The sequence below is a fragment of the Sipha flava genome, unplaced genomic scaffold (genome assembly GCF_003268045.1).
Source record: "Sipha flava isolate LNK unplaced genomic scaffold, YSA_version1 196_pilon_pilon, whole genome shotgun sequence".
Classification (NCBI taxonomy): domain Eukaryota; kingdom Metazoa; phylum Arthropoda; class Insecta; order Hemiptera; family Aphididae; genus Sipha; species Sipha flava.
Window position 1 is genome coordinate 240,771 of NW_020272770.1, and position 18,162 is coordinate 258,932.

At 30.1% G+C, this 18,162-nt stretch overlaps 3 protein-coding genes across 4 annotated transcripts in view; 1 reads left to right on the forward strand and 2 right to left on the reverse strand.

Moving 5' to 3' along the window:
- Positions 1-2,801: 2,801 nt before the first annotated feature.
- On the reverse strand, positions 2,802-6,860 carry LOC112681755 (glyoxal reductase-like). The gene is made up of 6 exons (XM_025552060.1): positions 6,423-6,860; positions 6,273-6,353; positions 5,380-5,487; positions 4,728-5,020; positions 3,591-3,798; positions 2,802-3,233 (listed from the first exon to the last, which is right to left on the reverse strand). The coding sequence occupies exons 1-6, from the start codon at positions 6,493-6,495 to the stop codon at positions 3,091-3,093; spliced, it is 906 nt and encodes a 301-aa protein (XP_025407845.1). The 5' UTR covers positions 6,496-6,860; the 3' UTR covers positions 2,802-3,090.
- A 402-nt stretch (positions 6,861-7,262) lies between these two features.
- Positions 7,263-8,717, forward strand: LOC112681754 (lymphokine-activated killer T-cell-originated protein kinase-like). The gene is made up of 5 exons (XM_025552059.1): positions 7,263-7,534; positions 7,603-7,793; positions 7,859-8,048; positions 8,114-8,410; positions 8,490-8,717. Exons 1-5 carry the CDS (start codon positions 7,429-7,431, stop codon positions 8,630-8,632), a joined length of 927 nt encoding a protein of 308 aa, XP_025407844.1. The 5' UTR covers positions 7,263-7,428; the 3' UTR covers positions 8,633-8,717.
- Positions 8,718-12,513: 3,796 nt separating this feature from the next.
- LOC112681759 (protein outspread) overlaps positions 12,514-18,162 on the reverse strand; it is an 87,544-nt gene continuing 81,895 nt past the window's right edge. Inside the window, exons 21-23 of one of the 2 annotated variants that reach the window (XM_025552064.1) lie at positions 17,736-17,868; positions 14,640-14,735; positions 12,514-12,739 (exon numbers count right to left, since the gene is read on the reverse strand). In XM_025552064.1, the coding sequence (XP_025407849.1) occupies positions 12,630-12,739; positions 14,640-14,735; positions 17,736-17,868 (339 nt within the window). In that variant the 3' untranslated portion in view covers positions 12,514-12,629. The remainder of the gene's footprint in view (positions 12,740-14,639; positions 14,736-17,735; positions 17,869-18,162) is intronic. The other variant, XM_025552065.1, reaches the window with a different exon arrangement.

Sequence of the window (18,162 nt, forward strand, 5' to 3'; positions counted from 1 at the left end):
TAATCTCTCGGTAGCGGTAAAAGAAGTACAACACGTTTTAAGTAAATCAACAATAACTATGTTACATTACTATGTCTTAAATTGGGTTTGACTAAGACGTTATAAAATATGTTGCAGAGGTATGATCAAAAAAAAAAAAATTTTCGGTAGTGAACGTGAAAGCATTCAATAACGATTAACATACTTCGCATATAAAGTGCTCATAAATTATAGTTCGTTTGTTTCATTGGTGGAAAGTATTCGATGTATAAGACGCCGGTAAAATGTGTGCACATTATACGGAATTAATATGCCCGCGCGGTATGACCACAGCAATCACTTTTCACGTATGTCCGAGGCGGCAATAATTTTTTTCAATCAAAACATCAAGACACACGGTCTGCCAAAAACGAAAATGCATTTTATACTATACGTTGTACATTCCCGTCAACTGCCGCTATTATTGAAAAGATAGTTGGAACTTTATAGCATTTTGCACATTCTTTTCTTTACGAATCCGAAACATAACCAAGTGTGATAAAATTTCGTTTCGCATACTGCAGGAGATTGAAAATATGATAGGTACATTTATTTTTCATATCATACTTTTACAAAAACGCGTGTTTAAAACATTTCGAATATTTTAGGTCATTGGTATCGTTTTCAAACCGACAGATTTAATATTTTGGCTTTCTTTTAATTTCTTTTTTTTTATTCAATCTTGGACACTTTCATTTCGTCTATTATTTTTCACACCTCTACGGACTGTATCGTTGTTCAAATGAGAACAATTAATCAGACATAAGAGCATATAAGCACGCATACTTCGTATTTCGACATGACATGATATGATTCCTAATCTTAAAAAGTGAAAAAGTGGATCCAGTAAGGGTTACGGTTTTTCCCCGTATTGCACTATGTTATAAGGGCTCGAATGCCGATGCTTTAAAAAAACCAATAAAAATGTCCTAAATAAAATTCATTTATGACATGAAAATACAATGCCCGTAAAACATTTAATGAAATTCTACTAATTTCGAAATTAGTTTGAGATTGATAAATGGTTAAAAAAAAAAATTAAAAATGTAATGACGACATACAATAGAACTCACAATTTGTCTCTCGATCGGTGACCTAAAAATGAAAAAAATACAAAATAAATACTGTTTACTTACATTATAGGGATATATTTCGACCTGGAAGAGTACCACAAATAATATTCCAAAAAATATGCAAACGTTATCAACATTCGGGCTCCAGTTGTATCTACACAATACGCGACCACCGCATAAAAAAAGACCGGTAATATGTCGGACCAAATGTTCGAGATACCGCGGTTCCAGGATAAATATGTTTACCACTAATACCATACTAATACCATCTAGCCAACGAAGTATAATCAAGTAAAAAGAAAAACCGTCTCTTTGTCCATCGAATATTTTTATTTCGATAAACATTCCAATCAAAATTACTCGGATCCGTTCAGACCCGGGGAACACACATTTTACCGCTCCCCTACCCACTATAACAACAAAAATTACTATTATGACTTTTAACAATTTTAAAAATGCAGTTACAAGAAAAAGATCGAAGGAGAAAATATAACAAAAAGCTTATGTATACAACATGATTTTCATTTTTATTCATATTTTTCGCGGAGTTTAACGAGCTCACGACCACCAGTCCCATTATGGTTGTGTACAAAAAGTCATTAAATAAACGATCGAAGACTAATATGTATTACCAAATGTTATTCAATAATAATGATGTGGTAATTTTTTCGCTTTTGAACAGAATAGTTGTAGACGATTTTTTTTTCTGGTTATTCCAGTGTTATTCGTACACGTGATTTAAATGAAAAATTTTAATTTTAAAATGAGCTGAGAGCGTTTAGTACGTCCTCGATGTGACTACTGTTTGCAAGATCTATCAAACCAGTCTGTGAGAGTTAATAAACCCGAAAGACATCTCAACACTATCTATCCCATATTTGTTAATAAGCCATTATGTTCTTGGAGAGAAACATCAAAAGTAAACGTGGCTTGACCGTCCATCCAGAATACCATTTCTATTTCTTGTGCGAAACTTGAAAAACACGTTGTAACAAGAACAAATGATTATTTTGGTTGAACGGGGAAAACTGATGATATTTAAAATTATAAAAACTAATGGTGGGGAGCATACAATTTTTTACATAGTTTTTATATTAATATCGAAGGTCTATTTGTACCTATATACCTATTCGAACGAAAAATTGATGTTTTTACGATTCCATCATAAATTGACATGTACAATACTTTATACACATGTTAAAATATTAATGACGTTATTATAGTGTAGTATTCATTCTAACCATTTCAAAACTAATTATTTTAAGTCTTCGGAGAGGAATATACACCGAACCACCTTTCATTTATATGCCACTGGGCGTAACTATAAAATTACACTATACCAAAACAATTATTTATAGAAATATACAACATACTGGGCCACTCTATATTAAATTGATTATCAAACAAAAAGACGTAAGATCCCATCTCAGATTACAGACCGTTTTTAGTGCTATTCATAAATAATGCTTCATAAATATTTTCTTCTAATCTAAAATTAAAAATGTAGAAAATATAAAAACACTGATGAATAAAATAATTAATATTGATGTTGAAATAAAAAAAATACAATATAAAAAAGTTTTTAATTAAAACATTTGAAATTTAAGAGAAAGTTTTACTTCACATTTTTAGTAAGAGAACATTTAAAAAATATTTAAACAATAATGAAATTTTACATGGATTTAAAATTTGATATTGATAAAATAAATGTTACATAGAAAAACAATGTAATTATTAAAAATTATCTAAGAATACAAACAATAAAATGGGTAACATTAATTTGACTAAAAGCTCATACATAGATTGTAACTGAATAGGTAAAAATATAATTTTAATGTTTAATCTGGCTTATACTAGTTAACAAAATTATCCAAACATTTATTTATTGCCTATAATTAAATTATGATTATCATGCTTTTTTTACAACTATTTAAATAAAATATATATTATGCAAACATAAAGTTATGCAATCAATATAAAAAATGAAAAAGTAATATTTTCAAGCTATTACTTCTGGTTCCCACGCAAATTTTTCTTTGTGTTTAATATTGTTTATATCATTCATATCTTCCTCAGTAAGTTCTGTGTCTAAATCAAAATTTATTTTTATTCTTTCTGCAGTAATTGATTTAGGAATGATAGCTAAAAACAAAATTTGAAAATTAAACAAACAGTTTTACAGTCAGTTATTAACAATACATTTATTTTATAAATTATGTGAACCTTTTTTCTAGAAATTAGTTTCATTTTTATCTTAAGCTATTTCTTTGGAAGTATTTATCTGAAGTACTTTTGAAATAACTCCAAAAACAGCCCTATTTATAGCAAATTCGAGAGGGATGATTTAGGGGTTTGGAATAATAAAATTCTTAAAAGAATTTGGTTTATTGCTGATTAATTATTTTGATAATTTAAAACTTAAATATTCTATATTTTTATCATATTATTTTAAGTAGAACAAAAATTAAAAAAATGTAATGTAGTATTTACTGATCTTACCATAATTTCTTTGAATAGCCCATCTCAACAACACTTGAGCTGAACTTATTGAATGTTTTTGAGCAATACGATTAATTATTTGATCATTAAGTAATGATTTTTTTCCAGCAGATCCACCCATTGAACTATAAGCCTGTAGCACAATTTTGGAATTCTTGCACAGTCGATGAAAATCTGATGATTGTTGAAAATAAGGATGGAATTCAACCTATAAATGAATATTATATTAAATTAATACATTTAACACATATTTGTAATATGGGTATCATATAATAAAATACTAATTACCAATTATGATTCATGTGTTTTTAAACTTTTATGTTATGAATTAGAACTTTACATGAACAGTAAAAACTTAGTTTTACAGTAATATATTAGTATTATTACATCATATTTAAATAAAATTATACTTCTAATAGGTGTCTCAAAATACTTGAACAACACGACAAGCATTTTATTAAGTCATTATTTTTCAATTTAAATATGGTTTAAAACTAGATTAAACCCTGTTTTAGATTATAAATACAACATTTTTAATAAACAGTAGTGACTCAAACTGGACAAATTGGAACCAAAACACTTGAACAATGAGATCCAATTGTCCAATGTCTTTGGCATTTTAAAACTTTGTGTGATGATTAAAGAAAATAAACACTTTAATAAATGTATAATAAAGTATTTTATTTACTGAATTTTAAAACTTAATTCCATAAAAAAAAAATTAAATAATTAATAACTCTGTGAAAACATTATCAAACACTCCACTTTGTAAAACTATACAATATAAAAATATTGATTCTTTTAAAGCTAAATATATTTGAAACAAATTGTTTAAAGCTAATATATTTCAAAGAGCTGGTAAAGAGCAAGATGTATTAAGCATCTTTAAATACTTTTTTGTTAGGTAGTTAATAATTTAATAAGTTTTTGATCAAAGCATAAAAACAACAAAGTTTTTTTTTTATAAAAATTAAACAATAGATTATAACTACTAAGTAATTCATATACATTTTCATATAATTCATATGAGAATTTCGATTAAAAACATAATTATTATAAAAATATTTGTTTAAAACTATGCAGTAAAACCTCAATACCTTAAGAAAAGTATTTAATACTTTAAATTACATAATTTACCTGATTAACAGCAGGAATAATATTAGTTGGATCATCAAGTATTTCTTTTAAATGTTTTACTGTATAGTTAGATACTCCAATATTTTTTAGTGGCCCATTGCCGTTATCATGTAATTTCATAAGAGCTTTCCATGTTAAATTGCGAAATTTAGAATTCTCTGGACTTTTTGCATCAATACGACCAGCTCCTGGCCAATGTATTAAATATAAATCTAGATAACTGGTACCTAAATTATCTAATGACCTCTGAACAGCAGCTGTGACAGTTTTTTCATCTCCATGGTCACGAGGTGCTATATACAATACAAAATAATAATAATATTATTGTAATCAATAATAATAATAATAATAAAGAAATAATAATATTATAATTACTTCAACTACGATGTCTATGATTAGAGTAAGCAAACTTAAATTTAAAATATATTTAAGCCTTGCTTCTACCACCAAATTTAATGTTTATTGATGAAAATTATATGAGATAAAATATTCCTTGACTATATCCAGTTTATTTTGAGTTGAAAATGTTAGTGTTTAAGTCATATAGGAAATTATTAATAATGTATATAGAGTCCAAATAGTTTCCTATTTGTGTGATTACTTATGTGTTGGTTTATTTATCCGAAGTTATACACTTCAAATATATTGGTACCTAATTTTGATGTAATAAACAAATCTTCACGCTTCAAGTGATACTTTGGTAACAGAACTTTCAGTGCTTCTCTAATGTATTCTTCATTATTATATACTGCTGCTGTGTCTAGAAAATAAAATAAAATTCAAAATTTCAATTATATTTAGAATATTTATAAATAATAAACACATAATGAATCTGACCAGTTTTAAAATTTAACTCATTAAATTCAAAAACAATTATCAGAACTTTGATAAAAAAATATCTCCAGATTTTTAAGTAAACCACTTTAAATTAATTTCACAATAAAATTGTATGAGTAGAATTAAAACTATCCAGTACACAATGCTTCCTTGTCGGCTATATGAAAATTTTTCCTAGTGATTATAAAATTTAAATTACCAAACAAATTTAAAATAAGCAAATATTTTGTATTTTGTATCAAAGGGGAAGGGATTTCAAACCCAAAAATCGTAGATATTCTTCTCTGAACTTTCTCCATCATTAGTCAATTATATAACCATATAAATATAAATAAAATAATGCTCAATAGATGAACTTGCAATTTGTTTATTTTTATTTTATTGGCTATAGAAGGAACATACCAAAATGGTAAAAATTATAAAATCGGATAATTTACAAAACGGTAATTCTGTTCTATTTTTTATAACCGTTTTTAACATGGTGAAGTACTCGAGTTTCAAAAGAAAATATGCTCTACCATCCAAGAACACAAGTTGATATCAAATTTTTTAAATATCGTTATTGAAAATCTGATAATTAGTTTCAATCAAATAGTACTAATAATACTGAAAACTGAATTCATACATTCACATTTAAATTATACAAAAATATCTCGTTTAACTTGTGATTACTCGGATTTAAATGTGAATTATATTTTTAAAACTTACCAATCAAACGATAACCAGCACCTAGAGCTACATCCAAGACATTCAGAATTATTTTTCGGTCAGAAATTGTGTAAGTACCAACTGAAAATTATAAGATATAAATTATTACACTCAAAAGTTTAAAAAAAAAATTATTTATTTACAACTTACATCCAACAACTGGCATTTGGCTATTTCCTCCTCGAGTGTTCAAAGGCAAAAAAGATTTAACAACGGACGGCATCGTTGAACTATTATTGAAACAATTAGAAGCGTGTAAAATATTTGGACTAGTTGCTGAACAAACGGCAAATTATTACGATTGTCTATATTTTTCGTCAAGTCAGCGACCGCACAAGAAACGAAAGAAGAATCGATAGATATTAAGTGTTCGAAGCTTAAACCGAGTCGATCGTCGACGATTAGTTAACAGTTTTAAACGAGCGTTGTTACTACTAATACTTTACACTCAAAGCGAGCACAAGGTTACAGAAGCAGTGATTGTATGCATGTAAAGTGCGGTGAATATGGTTAAACGAGTGCGCGCAGTATCCTTCACCTCTTGGAAGTATATGAATATATCAATACAGTCAGTGTTCTGGTACTTATCAGTTTTCAAAACAGCAATCACATTATCAGCGATCACTTGTTATTATATTCGTTATGCAGTGGGACTATAAATGGGGCAAACATGGAACAATAAATTCGACGAATAGTATCGATTTACGCTCTGAACTATACTTATTCTTGTCTTTCGTCGCCTTTTCGACATTTTTTCATTGGATTCCTTCGCCTACACCACAACATATATACATCGATTAAACATAATTTAAATATATTATACATTTACACGCAGTCCGCAATATTTTTATGGTCTGCAGAGGAATATCTTTGCATTCATATATTTTATCTATGAGCGGGGCCATATCGTTGTTTCCTCCATGCGCTCCTACCGAAACCAACGTAACCAAGAATTACGTCGAGATACCGAACGTAACGTACATTACATTTGAAATTTCAAAACCATTGTGTTGCCAACAGTCGACGCGTTTCTGTCTTGTTTACGTTTCGTCTCGCGAACGGTGGTCACCCGCTACCACGTTCAAGACGATTTCCGTTTTCTTATTGTTTTCGATTTTGGCCGTACACCGTTCTTCTCCGACTCAATCTCTGCTCTATGCGAGAACAGAACAATATGCACAACAACTCCACCCCGAAAGTACTGCGATCGACGGCGAAAATACCCGAGACTCCGGTTTTGGAACGCATTGGATACGGAACCGGTAAGCTTGTCTTTATTCACCAGCAACGTTCTACCCGTTTTACTCATAACTGCCAATGGTCCGTTTAGGTGTTGGCGTATTCAACTATTTGAGAGACGAGAAATCGCCATGGGCAGCAAAAATCGTCAGTCGTCATACAGGCAGAGAACGCAAAGAATACAGCAATCGGCTGCAGCTGGAGGCCAAAGTGTTGGCGTCCCTCAATCATCCCAACATCATCGGTTACAGGGCATTTGTCAAGAGACCTGATGGCCGTGAAGTACATTCTTTTGTCATACCCATCGCTTGAAATGTTATCTGTAAAATTATGTTTGAATTGTGTAGGTACTGTTGATGGAACAATGTGAACAGAGTTTATGTGATATGATTGAAACTCGTCAGATCGATAACCTTGGACCATATCCTGCTGAAAAAATCACAAAAGTAGCTGTTGATATTGCAAAAGCATTAGAATATTTACATTCTTCTTTGGTATTGCATGGAGATATTAAATCTGGAAACATTTTAGTGAAAAGTAAGTCAGTTAATATTTTATTAATATTGTATTAAATTATAATTCAATTATTTTCCTTTGCACAGATAACTTTGAGATTGTAAAGCTTTGTGATTTTGGAGTGAGTTTACCATTAAAAACAGATGGCACATTACATAAAATTAAAGGCTGCAAAGCTTTGTACGTAGGCACTCCTTGTTGGTCTGCTCCCGAAGTATTACCAGGCGAAGAATGTATGGGTGCCATAATTACAAGTAAAGCTGACATATTCAGCTATGGCTTGGTGCTTTGGGAAATGATGACATTATCGTTGCCAAACACATCTACAGCAATTAATGATACATACTATACTGGCATGAGTGAAGACATAGATGATCATTTAGGTAATTAAATCAGACCGAAGTAAACATTCATTAGTAGTATCTAAAACTATTAATCGTCAATTGTATTTTTGTAATCCAGGTGAAAGGCCACCTTTGCCTGATAACATAACAATGGATCCAAAGTATAAACAAATCGTTGAACTCTTCACTATGTGTACAATGGAAGATTATAAAAAACGACCGTCAGCTGCTCAGATCCTAAATTTTATGGGTGTACATTAACTTTATACTGGTGTTCAGATCTCTTAGACACAATTCTAAATTAAAAAAAAAAAAATTGTGGATGTGATTTATATTATAACTTAAATTGTTTTTATTTATTTTGGTTACATAATACTTGATTTTACAATAGAAGTGTACAGAACTACATACTGCCATCAATATGAAATTATTGTAAAAATTACATGTATATTTTGATTGTCTTGAAAAATCTATAGTTTTTGACAATGTTCAATTTTAAATTGCTTTACATTTTGAAACATTATTTTTACTTTAAGAATTGCTAGAAATGTACTCATAAAAATGTATTTTATCTATATTACAATGACTGTTATATTAATTGGTTCAATGTTATTAGCAGAATTTACAGTATATTATTCTGATAAATTACTTTCAACAAAAGTTTGTATAAATTTTGAGTAACCAATATAGTATAACCCATGTTTGTATAATAGTTGTCGAATTGCACAACAATTTGTTAGTAATGGTCTTGTTAATAAAATGTTAATCACTGTGATTTTTAAATGTGTTTCAATTCGTACTAGAATTAACATAGTTTAATATATAATGACTGTTTCAATTTAGTATTTTCTACATAATTTAATAATACCATGATGAAGACATAACTCATTTAACTATAGTAGTGATTCCTCAACTGTTAATAATCCAGTTGTGCTCTTTTTTTGGATTAATTTTATTTGTGGTGCTATGCAGTGAACACCATATAGAACTTGAAATGTGCTTGGTATACAAACTCTAGTTTTATTTTCTTTGGGTCATGGTGCCTCAAGAGCCGTGTGCACATAAACTACAATGTGATTATTAGTTGATGAGAAATAAAATAAAATACTTATCTGGTGGTGATATATTGTACTTCATGAAAATATCAAAATCATTGACTATGAGATGCCTATATCTATATCCTTTTTTTAGATTTATTAGTACAATTACGAGTGGTGTTCTCATGAATCTTCAATTAAGGAAGGAAGGGATTATGAATAATTTCTAGAAAAATATGTAGTGGGCTATCAGCGCAAACTTCCTCTAATCATGACATTCAATAATAATATATATTTAATAATTACATTATAAAATTGAATGTAATTTTTATTTTTTATAATATTAAACTTAATTTTTTAAACTTTTTTACTGGATCATCTACCACTTACTCTGGTGTTAATGAAACTCGTCTATGAATCGTTAATATTGTAAGCGTCGGGTCTATAAAAATTAAACAAATACACTTACAACTACTCTTCTTATAAATTCAACCGTACTTTCTGTTTCTGAATTAAATTTGAAATTATCATTGTACTTCGCAAACAGGTAGAGAACAGTACCTACACGTCAAACCTTGCATTCAATTAAGGAAGATGTATTTCATGATTATCGGCGAAACTTGAATTCTGGATAAGGGGAGACAAAATTTAAAATACTGAAATTAAACGGTAGTGAATAGCAAGGTTATTTAGACATTTTCAATCAACATTATTTGTATTAAAACATTATAATAATTTTTAACTTATTTAATACTTATATCACTTTGTAAGTTAAATCCATTTTTTAATTTGTTATTTATGCGAAAAGATTGAAAACTTTCTCTATAGATCTTTGATCTGCGCATAGCTATTTAAACATTCATTTTTCGGGGACCGGGATACATAATCGCAATATCGATAATATTTATTCAATACAAGTTATGAAAACACAATTGAGTACAAATGCACTTCCATTTTTCAGCAGATGTAGACAGTGCCATCGTTAGCGGGTAGACAACTTATGTAATTTCATAGGGCTTAAAATAAATCTGGAAAGATAATTGCGAATGCATAACGATGACCAATCTATAGGTTCATAATTCTCGATTAAATTGTTCGTAAAACATGTCTCTTTAGCTGCTTACACGTGGAATCTTTCCTTTCGTCAATCGAGACAATGTAGAGACATATTACCAGTGTGTTTTGTTGGTCGTTTGGATTTATTGCTTCGCGGCCGAAATAAGAACCTGTGTATGCTTATTGTGCGTGTACCTATATATGATTAATAGAGTAACGATTGACATAATTGAACTATAGGATTATGGGAATTTAAACGTAAAATGCTAGTGTATTTACAATGTATAATATATATATACAATCAGAAACTAGATTAGACAATGTCCCTTTGTCTCATAGCTTCGCCACTGTTCATAATATTTCAGTAGTGGGTCCAGTATTCGGCGATTGGGTCAGCTAGTAGTTGGTTATTGTAAATTATAGACAAACACGGTTGGTAATCAACTCGTTGATACACACGGCCCGGTAGATCAATCCAAGTGTCTAATTTATCTAATAATATTGTTCGTGTAATGCAAACATTATTAGGTTCTAAATTCAATCGCGGGTTGTTGGTCAGGCCTCATCGTTTTACGAACACATATATGAATTGTTTGGTTTCGGCGCCACTGCTTACATAATATTTTAACAGACAACAGGTATTTAAGAAAATGATTATTTCATAGAAGTAATGCATTATTTGTAGGTTCCTTATTTCGATCCAATTTTATACGCCATAATTGTAATTTAGCTTTTAAAATTCTTGTATAAGAATCAAGATTAAACTATTAGTCACCTATCATACAATTTTAAATAGTCAATTTTCTGTTTTAGCTATTGGTTGAACAATGGATTTTCGGCTTAACTGAACTAATTTTGATTAAAATTGTTGTTTTAACGCTAAATGTTGAGATCTATTACACAAATTATACAAGTATGTGAAAGCCAACAATATAAGTACATATATATTATTAAAATAACTTTAATCCAGTAATTACTTTTTTTTTTTTTTTACTGACTAAAGCTGTGATGGAAAAATAGTAAATCTGAATTCATAAAGTTTTTCAACTGGATGCTTTTTTCATTACAATTCCAAATACTCATTTCATGTTCGTTGAAGCTATAAATTAAATAAAAGCAATGTACAATAATTAAACAAATCACAAGAAAAAAAATTATATATTTGTTAGATTGAGCTTCGAAAATAATAACAACAAAGTCTTACATTAAAAGAAAACAAATAGAAAATAAGAGGGGATGTTTAATAACAATATAACGGAACGTTGAAAAAAAACTAATTATTTTTAAACTCAAACGTGTCGAACATCTGTGGAAACGTAGAAAAAACAACACAATATCTATATATTATATTTTGTACAACACACATAGTCAAAACAATGTTTTTTTCTCTAATGTTCTCGCGACTTGAACGAGTTTACAGGTGGGTAGGGGTGCATAGGGTACGCACGACGTATTTGGTTAGTTTTGTAACACTATTCAACAAAAAAAAAAAAAAAGTAAAATAAAATAAAAATTAAGAAAAACACACTCTATAATAGCCTAACGAAAAAAATAAAAATAATAATAATAAAAATACAATGATATTACAATAAAAACTTGTACGCGCGACGAATGTACACAAGGAAAATAAAATAAACGTAATTATTTTCTTGGTTTAAAAAAAAAAAAAACAAGTCCGTTGCGCTTTCTGACAACTCTCACCATTGGTATCACTCTCTCTCTCTTTCACATACAAACACACATACAAAAACACACACCCTGCTTATGTATGGGTAAAAACAATAATAATAATAATAATAAAACCACATAACTATATAATATAAAAAAATAAAATATAAAATTATTGGTAGGTATAACTAAGGGGTTGAACACATGCGTTTTATCCGAACGAAAAAAAACGTATTTAAAACTACCAAAAAAATATTGAAAAACAATACTTAAACAATAAAATACAATAATATTATAATAAAAATAATAATAATAATATAATGTAACGAAAGAATATAAGAAAAAAAATTCAATATGAATCATTGCGAGCATATACGTATATATGCGAGTACTGTGTTATTGGCACCAACTAGTCGCGATAATCATATTTAACATAATAATACCACGGTATTACCGCGCGAAGTCGTCGTTGTCAAGCGGTCGCGACAGCGGCCGAATTACCGTTGCTCGAATATCTTCTTCCGATCGGCCACCATGCCGCACATGGTTGGCGACTTCAGTAAGATACTGTTGGCTCTCGTCGGTTTCTTTAGATACCTTTTCGGCTCTGCAAAAACATGTGCTCACATTTATAACTAGGTACATTGTGCGATATACTATATTATAATTATTTATTTAAGTATATTTATTTCATATTTATTACATATTACATCATTTTTTAGATAATTCAATGGTTTCTTAAGGCATTTTTGGTTTTTAAATATTATTTAAAATTTAAATAAAATTGTATTACCTATACTATAATGTGATATTTATTGAAATATAACTAACTATCAAATAGTTACTTGAATTATATTCGGAATTCTTTTTTTAAAACATAATTTGTAGAAAAATTATGAAAAATTAAAATAATTTAGACACGAAATAAAGTTTATTGATTTTATTGAATATATTCAACGAAAAAGCAGTTATGAGTGATAAAACAATTATAATATTTTTTTATACGTGTTTTAAGTTAAAAAATTACGGAAATCGATGTATACGAGAAAATGCGCTCTTTTATTTTCATTCTCATTTTCTTAGCTATTCGGTATCTAGCTTGAACGAATTTCTATTCTGAACAACATCGTAACTTATATGAGGCTGACAGAATAGGAATATATGTCATAATAATATTTGTTATGAAAATGATAAAAAAATCATAACCGTCAGATGCAACCATTTAAAAACTGTCAAATATATATTATACTGATATGTAAATATTTAACTGTAAATCGATATAGGCGGTCGATATTTTTCGGAGTTGTCTAAGTTTCTCAAAACTAACAATTTATTGTTATTTCATGCACTTCGTTTAGTACCAAACTCGGGTGCACGCAAGCTGATTTTCGCAGATGGATCAATGCCTTCTAATTCTGATCCACTCCCCCCCCAAAAAAAAAAAAAATCCTCGATACACCACACCATTTCTGCGATAAGTTATCGATAATCTGCGTACATTCAACATAACCTATTTCAATTTCGACTCGTTGCTATGTTTAATACCTACTTATTCGAGCATGAGATATAACAGTATAAATTTATTATATACTTAATTAAATATGTACTTACAAAAAAAAAAAAAAACTATACATCGTTATTATAGTAATAACCTTATTTAACTTCTATAACATAAGAAAATATTATACTATAAAACTTGATTTTCGTCTCATATATATTATTGTATAATCACTCTTAATTTACTATTTATTCGAAGCAGTTTGCTCCACCTAAAACGTAACCACACAGAGTCCATACGCCCAATAATACGTGACGTTAATTGCAGTGTTGGGATGTTTTAGTTGACAAAATATTATATTATACTTTTAGAAAAACGCGACGGCTATACTACAGCAGCATCTCACTATCATGCATGAAACCACGTTCTGTGGTGCATTTTTACCGCATGAAATATACCGTTTCTAAACATGATTTATATACGTCAGAAATGTTTTTGAATTAAGTATTGCTCTCCTTTGTCTCCTTCACCCAACGATTAGTTTGAATTTGATAAATTTGAACGCCGACGCAACCGCGTTAGAAACGTGTCCGACAAAAATTTTTGACATTTTCCCGTTATTATATAAGTCAATTATATATCGCCATTCATATGGTTATATTATGGTTCTTATACATTATTATATACCTATCAAGCTTAAAAACCTTTAACCGACAGAATATTTGAAGGCAAGTTGTATAATATACATTGTTATTTTTTAACGGTATCCTGACTCACGAATGGCCATTTCCTCAATGATTTTAAAGTTTACGTATTATGAAGTATGGCTTTAAATGATAATTCACGGTCGGTACGTAAATAAAAATATATACTTTTCTACAAGTCTATCTACAAGTCCTCGATTATATTTCCCTTTAAACTCCTTTTACAAGTCCTTTTTAACCTTGAAATGCATATAAGACCGAACACTGTTTGAAATTGAAAATTGGGGTTGTTGTACAATAATTACCTGTTGATTTGGTTAGAGGCGAGGGTTCCGTGTAGTACCGAGAAGTCGTCACGTTACCCGTTTTTGATGTAACGTGTGACCCGTCGACAATGGGCTCTAAAAATAAAAAAATTAAACGAACATGTAAATAAATCGAACCGAACAAATTGAATACATTATTGTGATCGACAGTATAACATTACGCTCTGTATCGGAAACATGATTACGTGCACGGACGGACAAAACCATTTTACGGTTTCGCACGTTTTCCGTTTACGTTTATTCACATTATTATAATAAAGTAATAAATATCATTTATTAAACGTAAAAAATGTGTCGTCGTTCGATCGTCGACGTTTCGTTCTGGTCGGGCGGTCAGGGCGGCTCAATCGTTTCCGAAACACTCGAAATCTGTCGTCACCGTCACGGCGTGTTGTTATTGTAATGTATAATATTACAATGTAAAATGTAAATAATATACAATAGTATACATATGTATACATACAACAAACACGGTTCGATTGTGATACGTTCTGCAATTACAATCGTGCGCCGCCGTACAGTAATATACGTTTGCGGACATATCGCACAATCAGTGCAAAAGGGCCGTATATCAAAAAATTTAAAATTTACGTTTTTGGTATACCTGAATTCGTAATTTTTTTTCTTTTTTTTACGAGAGGTGCAATTTATGTAATTATATTTTTAAATCGTCAGTAATACAAATAAATTTATTGTACTAAGGCAGATCGAGAGGTAGCTGAAAACAATAAAGCCGTAAAACGAAATGTAGTCTTTAAATTATACTTGATGATAATATTATAAGAAAATGTCTGGTCTAGTTAGTCATATTGATATTTAGTAGAAGAAAATTACAAATTACTATAAATTATCAAACATTAGAAATGCTCTTCTGAACAATTTAATATTTTTGATATATGGTATTCTTACACTGATAGTGCGATATAAGAGCTACGCTAATGTGTGTGCGGACGCGAATGAACCCGTCACTAAGTCTCCGAAGATAACCGTCACCTTGCCAAAGTGCCGTCCGTGTCCGCACACACACGGCCAGCGTATCAATTTACATGCAAATAATTCGTCTCGGCGCATCGAGTGTAGTATGTACAATAAAACTAAAAAACGGTGCAAGTCATACACACATACGATATGATCGCATCGAAGGGTTTATGATTTTTAATAAGTATCATATAAAAAATATGATATAAATATATATATAATAAATATATATGGTAAAAAAAAAGTAACGATTAATTTTTTTTTCATATAAATTTATATATTTATTTTTAATTGATCGAAAAACGGGGTTTGTCAAAATATTTGAAATCAAATTGGAGGCAAAAATGAAGATAGATAACTTGAGTTCTTCGTTTTGTTTGATTTTATCTCTGTGCGTGCATACAATTGTGAACTAAATGGTTTATTGGTTAAATAAAATGAACCGTAACAAACTCGGTTATAAACTAAAAAAACATTTTAACGCGATCTGATCACATATTAGCCGGACGAAATTTAACATCACATTTCCGCCATCATGTTATAGTCATTTTATCAACAGCGATATTATATAACGGATACCAAGGAATGAAAAATTCGACTTCGATCAGTTTATTTTCATAAAAATGTAGAACGACGATAACGATCTAATGTTATTTTATATATAAATGCGAGGTATTAGTGGCGTGAAACGGTAAAATTACTAAAACACGCATGTACTCCTTATAATGTGTATGCATATGTGTATATATATAAGTATATATATTATGTTTATAGTTAGAAAAACCACTCGGGAACATGCGAACATTATCGTCGATGACAATAAACGTGCGTTTTTGCGTTTTATTGCAGCGAGAACCAACGGTCCGGGATAAATGTACCTATAGGTAAACATATTGAAGTCGTTTAATATACGTATCGTGTCCGCAGACGCACATTCAAATAATATTATTGTCGTGTAAAGGGTGTAACACATGTAGCTCGTCGTGTAACGTTATATCGTAGCGCGTACACGATTACTTCGGAGGGGAAAAAGCAAAAACGCGCACGACTCATTCTTATACATCGAAAAGATATAGGAGAGAACACGGTACACGGCAATGGCTGCTTAGGAATACGTACGAAGACTGCCCGCTACCGGAACCGAAACTTTATAGGGGTTACCTAAATTATAATACCATACACGTACACTCTCTCAACCGGATGAATCAATTAAAACGAACCAGGATTGCATTTCTTCGTGGCTGTAAAATTACAGGACAATACGAGACAGCACTTCTCAGAGGCGGTTTAAACATATACACCTTAACCGTGGCAACTTTACGTTTCGTTTGATTTACTTTATAAGTCAGCAACTTAAACGTTAAAACTTTCGCAGTTTATCACTAAATTTGATCACAAATTAACTTGTGTACCAAATTTTAATTAATTTAACTGACATTTTCATCTGTGATATAAAGTGTTAAGTTTAATAATTTTCGCCTTAGATTAGTGATTGCTTTTGTGTACCCAAATTGTTAATGCCCTGGTATAAGGTGCTCACATTACTCCTATATCGCTATTTGAGATTAATGTATAATATGCATTAAATATGAAACTGATCTGTTTAAATCTAAAATCGAATTTTTTTTTTTGCATCTCCTCTTACCATGAGATTCAGCAGTCTTAGATAGTTTACACAATCTTCGATGGTGCACAATTGTATATATAGCTGTGGGAGACAAAACGTAGAACATAAAACATGTATTTACCCGAGGATTACCGTTCGAAAATATTTATTTGATTATCAATGTTGTAAAAAAATCTTTAGACTATTTATATAGTTTGTATTAACAGAAGCTATTTTATGAAGATCCTAAAGATTGAAATACACCTCTAACCGGAATCGGCCGTAAAACTATTTCTACTCTAATCATATTAAGAACCAGAACCGAAGCCAAACCAATAATTTATAAAGAAAAAAAAACCATAACCAATATTTGGAAAAAGTTCCAGCTTTTCCTTTGTTCTATTCTAGGAGAAATTCGTTGACTCTGGCCCTAACCGCCAACGGACGACCGTACATTGTTAACACATGTTACTTTCTTTTTGTGGTTATACCTTGAGAACGGCTTCTGGCCGAGATGTGCCGCAACTTATTTACCAGCGCCACTACAACGGGTCGGTCGACCCGTGCCACCGTCGCATCGTACTGTTCAAAACTGTTCAAAATACTGTCAAGCGATTCGCCATGCTGTAGTGTGCGGTCAAGCAATAAAAGGTATAAAAAATGAATTATACAAACAGGGATTATATGCATTATCATATTATTTACATAATCATATAATACAATTTATACTACACTGCAATCTACGATTTAGTATATTATTATTATATTATCTATTATATGCGGTAAGGTTTTGGTAAAACGAATATTAGTATAGGTATACTCATCGACATATCGAACACTCAAAATGAAGGGAAACGGAGAAAAAGATTATAGTAAAAAAAAAAATCTGATTTATTAGATTAAAATATTTTCCGTTGT

Coding starts and splice junctions, on each gene's coding strand:
- LOC112681755 (XM_025552060.1), bottom strand. CDS start 6,495: ATGCCGTCCGTTGTTAAATCTTTTTTGCCTTTGAACACTCGAGGAGGA. Junction 6,354..6,422: donor CCAAATGCCAGTTGTTGGAT/GTAAGTTGTAAA, acceptor TATAATTTTCAG/TTGGTACTTACACAATTTCT. Junction 5,021..5,379: donor GTTTATTACATCAAAATTAG/GTACCAATATAT, acceptor TATTGTATATAG/CACCTCGTGACCATGGAGAT.
- LOC112681754 (XM_025552059.1), top strand. CDS start 7,429: ATGCGAGAACAGAACAATATGCACAACAACTCCACCCCGAAAGTACTG. Junction 7,535..7,602: donor ACGCATTGGATACGGAACCG/GTAAGCTTGTCT, acceptor TGGTCCGTTTAG/GTGTTGGCGTATTCAACTAT. Junction 8,049..8,113: donor TGGAAACATTTTAGTGAAAA/GTAAGTCAGTTA, acceptor TCCTTTGCACAG/ATAACTTTGAGATTGTAAAG.